This window comes from Arachis ipaensis, chromosome B03 (genome assembly GCF_000816755.2).
Source record: "Arachis ipaensis cultivar K30076 chromosome B03, Araip1.1, whole genome shotgun sequence".
In the NCBI taxonomy this organism is placed as follows: Eukaryota; Viridiplantae; Streptophyta; class Magnoliopsida; order Fabales; family Fabaceae; genus Arachis; species Arachis ipaensis.
The window spans coordinates 97,403,022-97,416,741 of NC_029787.2; the positions used below are offsets into that span (position 1 = coordinate 97,403,022).

The 13,720-nt window shown below is 37.8% G+C and overlaps 1 protein-coding gene and 1 long non-coding RNA gene across 2 annotated transcripts; both read right to left on the minus strand.

The window, feature by feature from the left end:
* On the minus strand, window positions 3,311–4,352 carry LOC110269755. The gene is made up of 2 exons (XR_002358517.1): window positions 4,137–4,352; window positions 3,311–3,672 (listed from the first exon to the last, which is right to left on the minus strand). It is a non-coding gene; the product is annotated as an uncharacterized LOC110269755 (long non-coding RNA).
* Window positions 10,419–10,832, minus strand: LOC107633422. Its single transcript, XM_016337054.1, has one exon. It carries the CDS (start codon window positions 10,830–10,832, stop codon window positions 10,419–10,421), a length of 414 nt encoding a protein of 137 aa, XP_016192540.1.

Consider the following 13,720-nt stretch of genomic DNA (forward strand, 5'->3'; position numbering starts at 1 on the left):
AGCGTTAGTGGGAACAAGAACAATTAACAATCCAAGAATTGAAACAAAATGTTGGACATTCTAACTCTAGAAACCCAATTGCTCACTTTACCCAAGCCAAGAGCCAAAAATTTAGCCTAAAATCATATTTGACATTTTGTCAAACACATGGTGGGCATAAACCTTAAACATGGAGAAAATGAGAAAATGCTTGAAACTAAAAGCAACAATTGATCTCAATCAACAAGAATAGCACAAGGAAGCATGAAATAAATATCAAACATCAAATTCATCAACAAGAAATTAAAATTTCAAGAGAGAAGCAAAATTGAACTATAACTTGAATTAGAAGAAAGAGTAATGACAATGTAACTATAAAGAGTAATAACAAGAGAATACTTACAATGAAAGCTAGCAAAATGCAAGATCAAAAGTGGAAATGGCACTTGAATGTAAAATCCTAATATAAACCCTAATAGAGATGATGAAAAACTTAGAAAAAAACTAACTAAAGCTTCCTACTACTACTCCTAAAACTATACTAATGATATGTTATGTTATGTCTCTCATTTCCCCTCTAATAAGAGCTAGAAGACTTCAGAAATGGGCCTCCAAAGCCCCCAACTCGCGAGTCACGTGCTATTTTAATGAAGTCATGTGCGGACACCTGTGCGGACGCACAAATGCGTCTGTCCGCACACCTTGCGATAAATCCAGGTATGTGCGTACGCACAAGGAGCTGTACGCACGCACACTAAGCGATGCTTGCTGGACACGCGACGCGCTCGAAACACTCCACGCACTCTGATTGGGCAGCTGTGCGTACGCACAGGTAGCTGTGCGTACGTAGCTGTGCGCATGCACACGTCTCTGAGCTCACCTCCTTTGATTCTTCATGTTTCCTCTACTTTGCATGCTCTTCTTCCATTTTCTCCAACCCATTTCTACCTTATACACCTGAGATCACTCACAAACAACATCAAGGCATCGAATGGAAGGCAAATAGAATAAAATAGATTAAATTAAGTACAAAAGAGCATATTTCTATAATCAAGCGCAATTTGGAAAGAAAGTTCAAAAGCATGCTATTCAAGGGAATAAGTGCAAGTTTATATGATGAAAATCCATCCAATTCTAACCAAAAATAATCATCAAATATGGATTCATCAATTCTCCCACATTTAAACACTAGCAAGTCCTCATGTTAAACACACAAAGGAGATATATGAAAGGGAAAATAACTTATGCTATATACTACTTAAATACATGCAACTATCCTAAGACTAATCACCAAAATATACTATGATGAGAGTTGGTAGAAACAAACCATGAAATTCCAATCCATCACAAGAAACTATAGGGCCAATGCAAAGAGTTCATGCATTAAGATAAATGTCCAAAGAATTGGATTGAAGTTGTCAAAACTATCCAATCAAACAACTTGCAAGAAGATGCAATATGGAGCGTAAGAACATAGAATTGAGCGATAGAACCCCTCACCGGATGTGTATCCACTCAATTCGCTCAGTATTTAGGGTTTAACCACTCAATTCTCCTTTTATCATGCTTTTCAAAGATTTGCAAGTCATCTAACAATCAACTAGTATTTAATGCATGAATAACAAGTATCATGAGGTCTTTAGAAGGATGTAATGGGGCTAGGGTTAGGTAGGATAAAATATGGTCAAGTGGACTTAAAGAATTAGTTCTTTGATTAGCTTGAATGTTTACCTAATCCTACATCACCTATGTACACATAACAATACAACCTTTTTACCCATTTTCTCTTTCCTATCTCACTTCACTCATGCATTTTCTTTTCAAACATGGCATATGCATCCTTTATTCACTCATTTTATTCATACTTTGTTATGCACAAGTTTTTTTTTAAAATTGAACTATGAATGCATATGTTTTAATTAGTAAAATGCATGAGCATTACCTTATTGCCCAAAATTTCTTTTCACAAAGAGTTCATGCCTTTATCACCAATGCTTCCTAAAATTTCACTACAAGAAAAAGTAATTGTAACAAAAAATATTGTTACAAAAATTCAAAATTTTGAAACAAAAGGATTTTATAACAAAAAAAAGGGGCCATTGCAGTATGTCCCATTACAAAAAGTTTTTGTAACAAAAAACGAAACTGTTACAATTCAAAGTGATATTTTGTAATAAATTTTTCTGATACAAAAAACCAGAAGTCGTTACGAAAGTGGTAACAAATTTTGATCTACAAGGTATTTTTTGTGACAATCTATTTTTTCTATCATAAAATTTTGTTACAAAATGTAACTTGATTTTGTAACATTTTTTTCTTTAGTTACAAAAGCAAAATAATTATTTTGTAACAATTTTTTTTAATACAAATTGCATGCATAATTTACTAAATTATTTTTTTAATTAACTAATATATTAACTATTTTACTAAGTAAGTCTACATTTATATAATACATAAAAACATACATAATTTAAACATGTCTCATTTAGCTAAAATTGTTTTAAAACAAAATAACAATAGTGAGTACATTGATTAGTTCTACAAGTTATATGTCTTGCACAAGTTCAACCAAAAGTTAAAATTTCTAACATAGATTAATGTCTCTATAAATTAAAATATTCTTGAATCCTTTAAGTAGCATGTTGTCACTATTTTTGCACTCTTGTAAATGAGAAAAATTAAAGCAAAAATTAGAACAATATATAACACTAATTACAATTTTTTTCATTCACTTTTATTCAAAAATAATAGTAAGCCTAATTTGGCAAAACAGACCTTCACCAATTTGAATCAACCAAGAAGATTATGACAACAAGCTACAAAGTAATTACTTAACCAACTATGTCTTTGAAATGTCTCCTCATAACATACCTCCAATACTTCATCAAATTCAACTAGGCTCTTTCTTATGCTGAAGAAGAACTTTTTCTGCATTGATTTGCAACCCCAAGAGTTGTACATATGTGATGATTCCACTGTGTATCATGAAAGAAAAATTGTCATTATATGAGAAGATGAGTAAAAAAGCACAAGTTCAGACATCTTCTCTCTTTCCAAAATCAAATATATCCTAATGAATGATAATGTTAATAAGTAGATTATAACCTGCTTCACAATGGCATCATGCTTAATTGGGATATTCACATTCACAATAACTGAGAGAGAGAGAGAGAGATAATAATAATAATAACAATAACAAGATCTTTCAAGACACTAGCATTTTTTGATTGACATGATTTATCGAAATATAAAAAGGCTAAGCAGGACAAGTTAAAAAAAACAGAAATATCCTATAGAGAGGCTAATACTGCTCAAATATAAAAAAATTGGTTACAACCAAAAGAAACAAATTGATGTTAGAGGTCATTAAATCAATGCGAATGCATTTTTCTTCCAAGATTCTACTTGCATATGACCTATCAATGAAAAATCACATGCACTAATCATATGACTTTTAGGCCAACATTGTTAATATGATAATGTGCTTATAAGTTATAATGGGTTTCCATGTGTTGTTAGCATATTTAGAAAGTACATTTACGAAGAATACAGTAATTATCATCCCAAATTTCAGTATTGCAGCCAATCATTCAGTAACAAAGCATTTAAATACGCTACAGGATCAAACAAAATTAAGACAAACTTTTCTTCTAATGCGGAAACTAAACCATTTGTCAAAGCCACTCCACCAGTCTGTTTAAAGGTGTCAAATGTCAATTATTTCATATCATTTTGTAATACTAAGAACACAAATACACTAAGCTCAAATGTTCACAAAAAAGCTATCGAACAGGTGGATGTCCATTGAGAAGAAGTTAAAGAAACATTCTATCGAACAGGTGGTGGGAAAACTACCTATCAAAATGCTCTAGCTCTCATATAAGGTGGATTAGAAAGACAATTTACTCCCTCACTTACGGCTACAACAACATTGAAATCCCCAAACACAACTACTACTACTAGGGTGCAATCTCTTTAGACATTTGCCAAAATTCTAACGCATTAACACCATACGCATTAACACAAAACAAGAAAATCGAATTTGATAAAAATTGAATATGTAAATAGTTTTGAAAATTCAGGACAAGGCAGAAACTAAAATGTAATTTAAAATCAGAACAAGCAGATAAATAAGATGAGAGCAAAATAGAACGCACAAGTGGAGCAGGATTGCGGTGAAACTGAACTGATAGTGGTGAAAAGCAACTCCGGCAAGGTATAGCTCCACCAACGGCGCACAACTCGATGGCAGACTCCACCCGTGGCAACGGCGGCAGGGGCTTCCCCTGGTGGTGGCTCGGACGGCAGCAACAACGGTGACCAGCTTCAATGGAGCTCCCACTGTCGCGTTTCTCTTCCCTCTCTCTTCGAAGCTCAACGGCAGAGGAAACAAAGGCGAGCGGCTACTAGGGTTCCCCCTCCCCCTTTCTTCTATCCCTCACTGTTAGGGTTCCCCTCCCCCTTTTTCTTCTATCCCTCACTTCCCCCGTTCCCCGCTTCTGTATCATCTCACTCTCGCCCTCTTTTCTTTTTCTTTTTATTTAATATGTTAAAATAAAATTTTTTATTAGTTACAAAAAATTTTTGTATTTTGTGACAAATAAATAACTTGTTACAAAAATATTGTATTTTGTGACAAATTAATTTTTTGTTACAAAATATATTGAATTTTTGCAATAATATAATCTTTTGTTACAAAACATTATAATATTTTGCAACAAAACAACAATTCGATACAAAAAGTCAACATAATTTGTAACAAAAGAAATCACGTTGTTATAAAATATTCTTATTTTATAACAATAACTAATTATTGTTACCAAAAGACCATAATTTGTAACAATTTTAAATTTAATACAAATTTTTTGTTACAAATGCTCCATTTTCTTGTAGTGTTCCCCCACACTTGGAATTTACACACTAATCCACCCAAGCTAATCAAAGAATAATTCAAGGACATCAATGGTTTTTCGCTTAAGGGGAGTAATGTGCTATCATTAGAACAAAAGGGGATTCATAGGATCAAAGGGGTTCACAAAGGTGAATGCAAGGGTTGGCTATATAGGTTAGTGAGTTTATCATCAAAGATGGCCTCAATCATGCTAAATACATCCAAAGATAAATACAGGACATAAAGAATCATGCAAATCAATTATCACAATAAAAAAGGAGTATAATCACACACAAGAACAACATTATGGCTGAAAAGTGCAACCATCTATTAAAGCTCAAATCTCACAAGGTATGTTGTTCTAGCTCGTTTCCATGTTCTACAAACAAAATACTCCAAGCAAGTTGGTAAACAAATTTTTCTTCAATTCAATCAATGGTATGCCCTTAAAAGGAAAATTTCATGGAAATTCCTTGGTGTTTCACCAACTTATTCATTCTATCATGCAATATGCAAATATTAACTACTAACTATCCATAAGCGATAAAGAAATATTTACAGCAAACCAAACAAGATGCAACAGAAATAAAGCTACTCAAAATAAAGGAAAAGTACTACAAGAAACATTGCAATGTGTCTTTAAGAGAGAAATTTTTACCCCCTTTGAAGTCATCGATCTTTCCCACACTTAATTTGTGCACGGTCCTCCGTGCATGCTCACGATTCGGGAGGATGAAGAGGGGCCACCTTCAGCTGGTGGACTCATGAGTGGGATGGTCAACTGCATCATGCTCCTCCCCAACTAGCTCGGATGAAGCTTTAGGAATCGGGCTGGGGTCTTTTCCTTCTAGCTTTGCTGCTATCCACTCAAAACGTTTGCGCTCCAAATGCTCCATGTGGTGAATATCGTGTGCAAGATGTCTCGGAATAGATTCGGAAGAGGTCAGAGAAAGGTTAAAGCAGTTGATGAAGTTGGTAGAGTGATAAACCCCAATTTTGTGGTTTATATTGTGTAGAATTTGGGGGGGGGTTGTCAATATTTTTCACACTTATTCACAAGAATTGCATGGTTTTGTGTTCTCTTCCTAATATTGCTTCATGATGAAAAACATGCTTCTTTTGCCTTAAAATCGCTATATTTTGATCCTCTTTTATTACCATTCGATGCCATGACGTGTTTGTTGAGTGATTTCAGAATTTATAGGGCAAGAATGGCCTAGAAGAGAGAAAAGAAGCATGCACAAGAGGAAGGAACGTGAAGATTTAGATTTTATGAGGACAGTTGGAAGCGGCGCGCAAAGATAGACGCATCCGCGCAGATTAGGGAAATCTACATCGGCGCGCATGCGTACATGGCGCACGCGCGTGGATCACAAAATCAATTGGTGCGCACGCACGCATGGCGCGCACGCGCGACAAGCTGCACATGACCTCATTAAAGAAAATCGTGCCTGGCGATTTTTGAGGCTCAAGAGGCCCAAATTCAAACTGGTTCTGTATGGAAAAGACCCAAGGATGCTAGGGGGAAATGGGGGATCATTCATTTTACACTTAGACACAATTTTTAGCTAGTTTTTGGTTTTTGTTCTTCTAGGGAGAGAAACCCTTGTTCCTCTCTAGATCTAGTTTGAATTGATCTTCCCTTGTTGAATTCTAAATTGGATCTTGTTAATTACTAGTTTTAATTGCTTAATTTGAATTCCTTAGCATAATTTTGTTTAGATCTTGTGTTAGATTTATGTTTTCTTGTCAATTGTCATTTTATACCCATTTCATGAATCTTGTGAATCTTGAATTGCTAATGTTACATTGATAATTTTCATGGTTAATTGTGTTGTTTGGGTGATTGTATGTTGATAATTGTTAGTGGGTACTTGCTAATTTCAATTTAATTACACTTTGAATATGTCTTTTAGTAATTCTTACCATGTGTTTGATGAAATATTTCCCTTGATTATGGAGTAGTTTTCTCTACTCTTGGCATAAGCTAGGGGAGTTGAGTGACCTTGAGTCATTGGGTCTCATTGAATTGGTGATTTGAGAACCCTTGGTGATCAACTTGATACCCATTGACACTAACCCACTACTAATCTAATTAGTAGATAGGTTGGGACTTATGGGTTGATGTGATCAAACCTATTTAACGTACTTCAAGCCTAGGAGTAGGCAATACGTACTTAAGGCTTTTGAGAAGTAGACTTAATGGGTTGGTACCTCATAATGATCAATATTCGGTATGTAGACAAGGATGGCAATCTCAATTCCTATGCTTAGCAAAGAGTTGCTTTTATCATTCATATTTTAAAATCCAAAAATCCTAATTGCTTTGTCTCAGTTATAGTTAATTGTTTAGTTTTAGAGTAGAATTCAATTGGATGTTGTCTTATTAGTTTGGAATTGCTCACTTCTTGCTTTAGTTATTTGAATTAGTTTCTTGCATTTCAAGATTACTTGCTTATTAAGATTCCTAATTTAATTTCTTGCTCATGACTTGCAACCCCGGAATTCTAACCAATGTTGATGCACATGTTTGCCCATTCCTTGTGAGACGACCCGAGGTTTGAATACTTCGGTTACTTTATTGGGGTTGAACTTGTGACAACCAATTCCTTCTAAATTTGATTCGTGAATTATTTGTCGGTTGAGGACTATACTTGCAACGCAAAAAAATCTTGTGAAATTCCTTATCGACGGTATCCGTGCCATCATGGAGTTGATGGTAGTGCTATGGGTGTCTTCCTCTTGGAGGGTGTAATGTTTGTTGATCTTTCCAAATCTCTCCTCGGAATGAATTTATTGCCTCTAGGAGTCCGGAACATAATGTCTGTTGGTCGCCTCTCTACCCCCGCCGCGTTTGCTAAGCGCATCACCATCAATGGAAATGGAATGTTGATATTTTTCTTCTCAACCAATTTCCAGATCGATTTGTGCAATAAAGGCAAGATGGCTATATGCTTCCCTTGCATAATAGCCCAAAATAGCAAAGCAGTCCTAAATCTCACATGGGTAGTGTGGGTGCTCGGGATGATGTAGTCCGCCACGATCTGATATCATATACGAGCTTCAGCATTCAAATCAGAGTATGCAATACTAGTGGGGATAGAATTCTTCCTTTGCTATACTCCCAAGATGCACCAGGACGGCCTATTCTCTCAAGAATGGGAGTCAGAGATACTCTTCCGTTAAAGACATCCACCTTTATCTTGGAATATTCATCTTTCTCAAGTGGAATGTGGAGGATGTCCAGAATAGCTTCTAGAGCTTGATTGGATGTATCCAACATCTTTCCCCAGAAGAAGACTGACTTTGCTTCCCAAGCTTGGTAGTTTGCATAAAATTCCCGCACCATAGTCTCATTTACTTCAATGGGTTCTCGCTCGCGAAACTCCCAATGAAGCAAGGCAATCCCTTGGTGGATAGTCGCCTTGTATTGGCTTGGAACCTTCAACGGCCGCTCCCAATGGATGGTACGCATCTTAATAGCCTTGTATTGATAGTCGGCTCTCTGGTTAACCAAGGTATCCGGTCTATGGCTTGGCGATCCCACCAAATATCAGGAGGGTGAGCGGTAGTTTGCTCAATCGGCAAAGTAACTGGTGTCTTACCTTTCTTCCGCATCCTGAAAATACAAATAAAAGAACTTCGAGATCATAGGGCAACAATAAAGTAAAATCAATGAGGAAGCACTAACAATGTTAAGAGAGCTTATAGAAGTAGTGTGATTTGCGTGAAACACGGTGTGTATATTCCAATGATGCGCACGGTTGGAACACACACACCAGCCAGATATCACAGCAGTCACACTCTTAAGGTAATTCACAGCTCAAAGCTTCACGATTTAGTGCTCAAGTTGCAAATATAAAACCGAGAAATGCACACAACTTCAAGCAAGCACCAAAATGGAATTGTCCATTGTTCATCCTCAAAAAGTGGTAATCACACATACAATGTTCTCAATTGGAAGCCTAAAAGATGTTTGATCAAGACATCATCAAAAGTTGAACATTCGTAGAATGGTTACTCAATTGAAATTCCAAGATGAACCATGAAACTTAGATGGCACCAACACAATGCATTCACAACCAAAACTTCACATCAACAAAAAGGAAATGCATTGGTGATTTCAATTTCCTACCATCAAAAGTCATAATAGAAGTCACATCATTCATACAATATGCCTAAGAAGAGATAAATTGAATACATATGATGGTCGAGTCATATGAATCAAACAAAATGTTCATTGAGGCATTTTATCGAGCATGTGGTATGCAATGTGAAAGTTCATCACAATTAAGCTCAAATTTGATCCTAATTAACCCAACAATCAAGCAACAACACTTTGCAATACAAAGAAACAATAAGGAAAGCAACTAATGAAATCTAAGCAACATAGAAGAAATGAAAGCAAGTGCAAAAACATTAACATAAAAAGAAAGGAAAAATAAGAACCTAAGATATAAAGGTTGAATAGAACAAGAATGAGGGAGAAACAATGGCACTCCTTATAGCCACTGCGAAATCACGGCATTTAGGTTCACCGGAAAAAGAAGCACCGGAAGAGAGTACTCACCGGTGGTGTATAGAGAAAAGAGAAGAGAAAGAAAGAAAGAAAGAGAAGAGAAGAGGAGTAAGAGAGAGAGAGAGAGAGAGAGAGGGAGAGAGAAAGAGAGAGAGTGAGAGAGAGAGAGAGAGAGAGAGAGAAAGAGAGAGAGGGGTCACCGTGCGGATGCACAAGGGCCTGTGCGGACGGACAGAGAGCACAACTAAGAAAGGTTGCGAACGCACACAGCATGTGATCGCTGCGACCAGAGAGGTTGCAAAAGAACATGCGGACGCACAAAGACGTGCGACCACACAGGCAGGCTCTCTTTCTTTTTTTTTTTTACTTGGGGACAAAGGTATGTGTGCGTGCGCACACAGGTCCGTGCGCACGCACAAGGGTTAGAAATGGGGTGGGTTGTTCAGGCGTACAAGTTGTTCCCTCGCTCCCACCAGAGGGGCTATCAAGCTGTGTGCGGGTGCACACGTCTGTGCGGCCGCACAGACGAAGTATGAGTGGGGTCATGTGCGTACACACGCAGCTGTGCGCACGCACCGATAAGAGAAAACAGGGCAGCCCGCACACACAAGCTGTGCTGGTGCTGCGACCAGAGGGCACAATATGTTGTGTGCGTACGCACAGGTGCGTGCGGCTGCACAGGTGGCGAAAAACACAGTTTTGTGCGCACGCATAGGTTGGTGCGTACGCACAGATGCCCTGTTTCAAAAAATTCATTTCTCTTCAAAACTAAGATTCCTACCCTTAGTATATCAACATACCAACCCCAAATCATTCAAACAAGCACAATTTCATGGTCCACAAGCAATTTAACTCATTCAACTCAAAATTATCAAACCAAACCTAAACTACTCATTATATCACAAGAAAGCAAATAATTTAGAAGGCTATAAACAAGAGATAAAATTGAAACAATGTTACCATGGTGGGGTGTCTCCCACCGAACACTTTGGTTTAGAGTCCTAAGTTAGACTTTCATGGCTTCATTTGTCACTTGGGAACTTCACCAAGGAGGAAAATCTCCAACTCCTTGGCATTTTTGGGTTGAGTGTGATAAAGCTTCACCCTATGACCATTAACTTTGAACTTCACTCCCTTGGTAGGGTGGATCACCTCCACCACCCCATAAGGTTTGACATCCACTACTCTAAACGGCCCGTCCCATCTTGATCTCAATTTTCCAGGCATCAATCGCAATCTTGAATTATACACAAGCACTTCATCACCCATCTTGAAGTTCTTCCTCCTGATATTCTGGTCATGGAATGCCTTAGCTTTTTCCTTGTAGAATTGAGCGTTCTCATATGCTTCCAACCTAAGGCATTCTAATTCCTCCAATTGAAGCTTACGTTCCATTCCCGCCCCCTTTAAGTCCGGATTGAAATTCTTCACCGCTGATGCCATGGCATTTTGGCCAGTTTCACTGACCTTTTCTTTACTGTTTTTAGGGTAGTTTCATGCATTTCCTTAGGAAATAAGCTAGTTTTGGGTAGATATTCACTTACATCTTGATTCCAGAGCTATGAACAACTAAACCCCTGTCATTGGGTTAGGGAGCTCTGTTGTAATTTGATGGATCAATACTAGTTTTTATTATTCTTCTTCTATCTTTTCTCTTGATTTTACTTGAAAGCTTTAGATCTTCATCCAATTGAGTAGTTATCTTGAAAAAGAAGCTATTCATACTTGGATCTCTTCTGAACCTTGAAAGAGGAATGAAGAGATCAAGCTAGAAATGCTTTCTCATGCTGGACCAAATTGGGTTTGGATGGATATGTGACTATAATCCTCTCAACACTTGGTTTGGGAAATGCATGTGGTATAATCAGTGACCATACTTCATCTCTTCTCATGAGCAATTGACAAGGGAATTGGCTATTGATCAAGATTTGAGAGATTGAATTACAAGAAGTTGTAATTCAATCACTTAAGATTGCCAAGGAGATCAATGAGTGCATTGATTGAGGAAGAGATGAAAATGAAATTGATCCGGAGAATGCAACATCTCCTAAGCCCAATGAACTCCCCATTTCTGATCTTACCCATTCTCTTTAATTTCTGTTATTTACTTTAATGATCAATTCTCCCATTCCCATTTATAATTCTGCAATTTACCTTCAGTCATTTACTTTCAGATCTATAATTCTAGCATTTACTTTCCTGTCAATTACCTTCCCGCCATTTTATTTTCTGCAATTCTCAACTCAAATTCTGGATTCGCTCAACTAGAACAGTCCTCTAATTAAAGTTGCTTGATCAATCAATCCTTGTGGGATTCGACCTCACTCTATTGTGAGTTTTTACTTGACGACAAATTTGGTACACTTGCCGAAGGAAATTTGTTGTGAGACAAGTTTTCCGTGCATCAGGTTTATGGTGCCGTTGCCGGGGATTGATTGTGCATCAACAATGATTAGATTGGAGGATAACTAGATTGAGCATTTTATTTTTATTTGATTTAAATTTCTGTTTTAGTCATTTACTTTCTGTTTTAGATAACTTCTTCCCTTCCCCCATACTTTTTCTTTGTTATTTACTATTCATCTCACTAACCAACTAACTATTTGATATATTGCATCACTCACACTAACAGTAATTCTGACAGATATACTTTCTGCACCTATTCTCTTTGCTTGTACTTGTTGGTTGTATGACAGGGAGAAGAAGAGGGGCTTCAACTTCCTTTGATTCTGAACCTGAGAGAACCTTCCTTAGACTAAGGAGGGAGGCAAGAGAAAAACGTGTAGTTGGTGCTGAAGAAGAGGAGGAACACTTTGAGGAATACTTTGAACCAAACATGGAAGAAAACATGGAAAACCATCATGAAGAAGAGGCTCACAACCATGGCAAAGGAGGTCGAGCAAATCATGCTAGGGAGGATAGAAGAGTTTTAGGCTCTTACATCAATCCAAACCCAGGAAACTGTGGAAGTAGCATTCAAAAGCTAACCATCCATGCCAACAATTTTGAACTGAAGCCACAGCTCATCACCCTTGTTCAGAACAACTGTTCGTTCGGAGGGAGTGTCCAAGAGGACCCCAATCAACATCTAACCACCTTCCTGAGAATATGTGACATAGTGAAATCTAATGGTGTTCATCCTGACGCCTATAGACTGCTCTTATTTCCATTCTCACTCAAGGATAAGGCAGCCAAGTGGCTGGAATCTTTCCCAAGGGAAAGCTTGACAACTTGAAAAGACGTGGTGAAGAAATTCTTAGCAAGATTTTACCCTCCTCAACGAATCAATAGGCTGAGAGCTGAAGTCCAAACTTTCAGGCAACAAGATGGTGAGACTCTATATGAAGCATGGGAGAGGTTTAAAGACCTAACAAGGAGGTGCCCACCAGATATGTTCAATGAATGGGTGCAGCTGCACATTTTCTATGAAGGGCTCTCTTATGATTCAAAGAAGGCCGTAGACCATTCATCCGGGGGATCTTTGAACAAGAAGAAGACTATTGAGGAAGCCATAGATGTCATTGAAACAGTAGCAGAGAACGACTACTTCTATACTTCCGAAAGAGGGAACACAAGAGGAGTAATGGAGCTAAACAATGTAGATGCTCTGCTGGCCCAAAACAAGCTCATTACCCAGCAGCTGGCTGACCTCACCAAGAAGATGGAGAGGAACCAAGTAGCAGCAGTATCCACTTTATCAACAACCCAAGAAAGAGTGAATGAAGAAGCAGAGGGTAGTCAGGAGCAAGCCAACTACATTGGAAATTCACCTAGGCAAAACCATGATCCATACTCCAAGACCTACAACCCTGGATGGAGGAATCACCCAAACTTTGGGTGGGGAAATCAACAAGACCAAAGCCTTGATCAAAGACGCCCAAATCCAAACAATGCAGCCACCCAACACTTCACATCTAGACCATATCAACACCCCCATAACAACAACTTCCCACATTCATATCAAGGCCAGAATAACCCTACTCAGCCTGACCTGTCATCATTTAATGAAAGAATCTCAAGGATTGAGAATCTACTTGAAGGCATAAGCAAAGAAATTCAAGATAGTAAAGCATTCCGAGAAGAGGTGATATCCAATATGCAGAATCAGGATGCTGCCATCAAGAAACTTGAGACACAAATTGGCTACTTATTCAAACAAATCCCCCACCACAACCTTCACAGCAAGACTAGCTCAACACAAAGGGAGGAGTGTCAGGCTATCACCTTTAGGAGTGGGAAGGAACTGAAGGAAACCCCCCAGAAACCACAAAAAGAGGACTCAACTAAAGAGGAAGAAGAGCAGGACGAAGCTCGAGTTCCCACTTTGAATT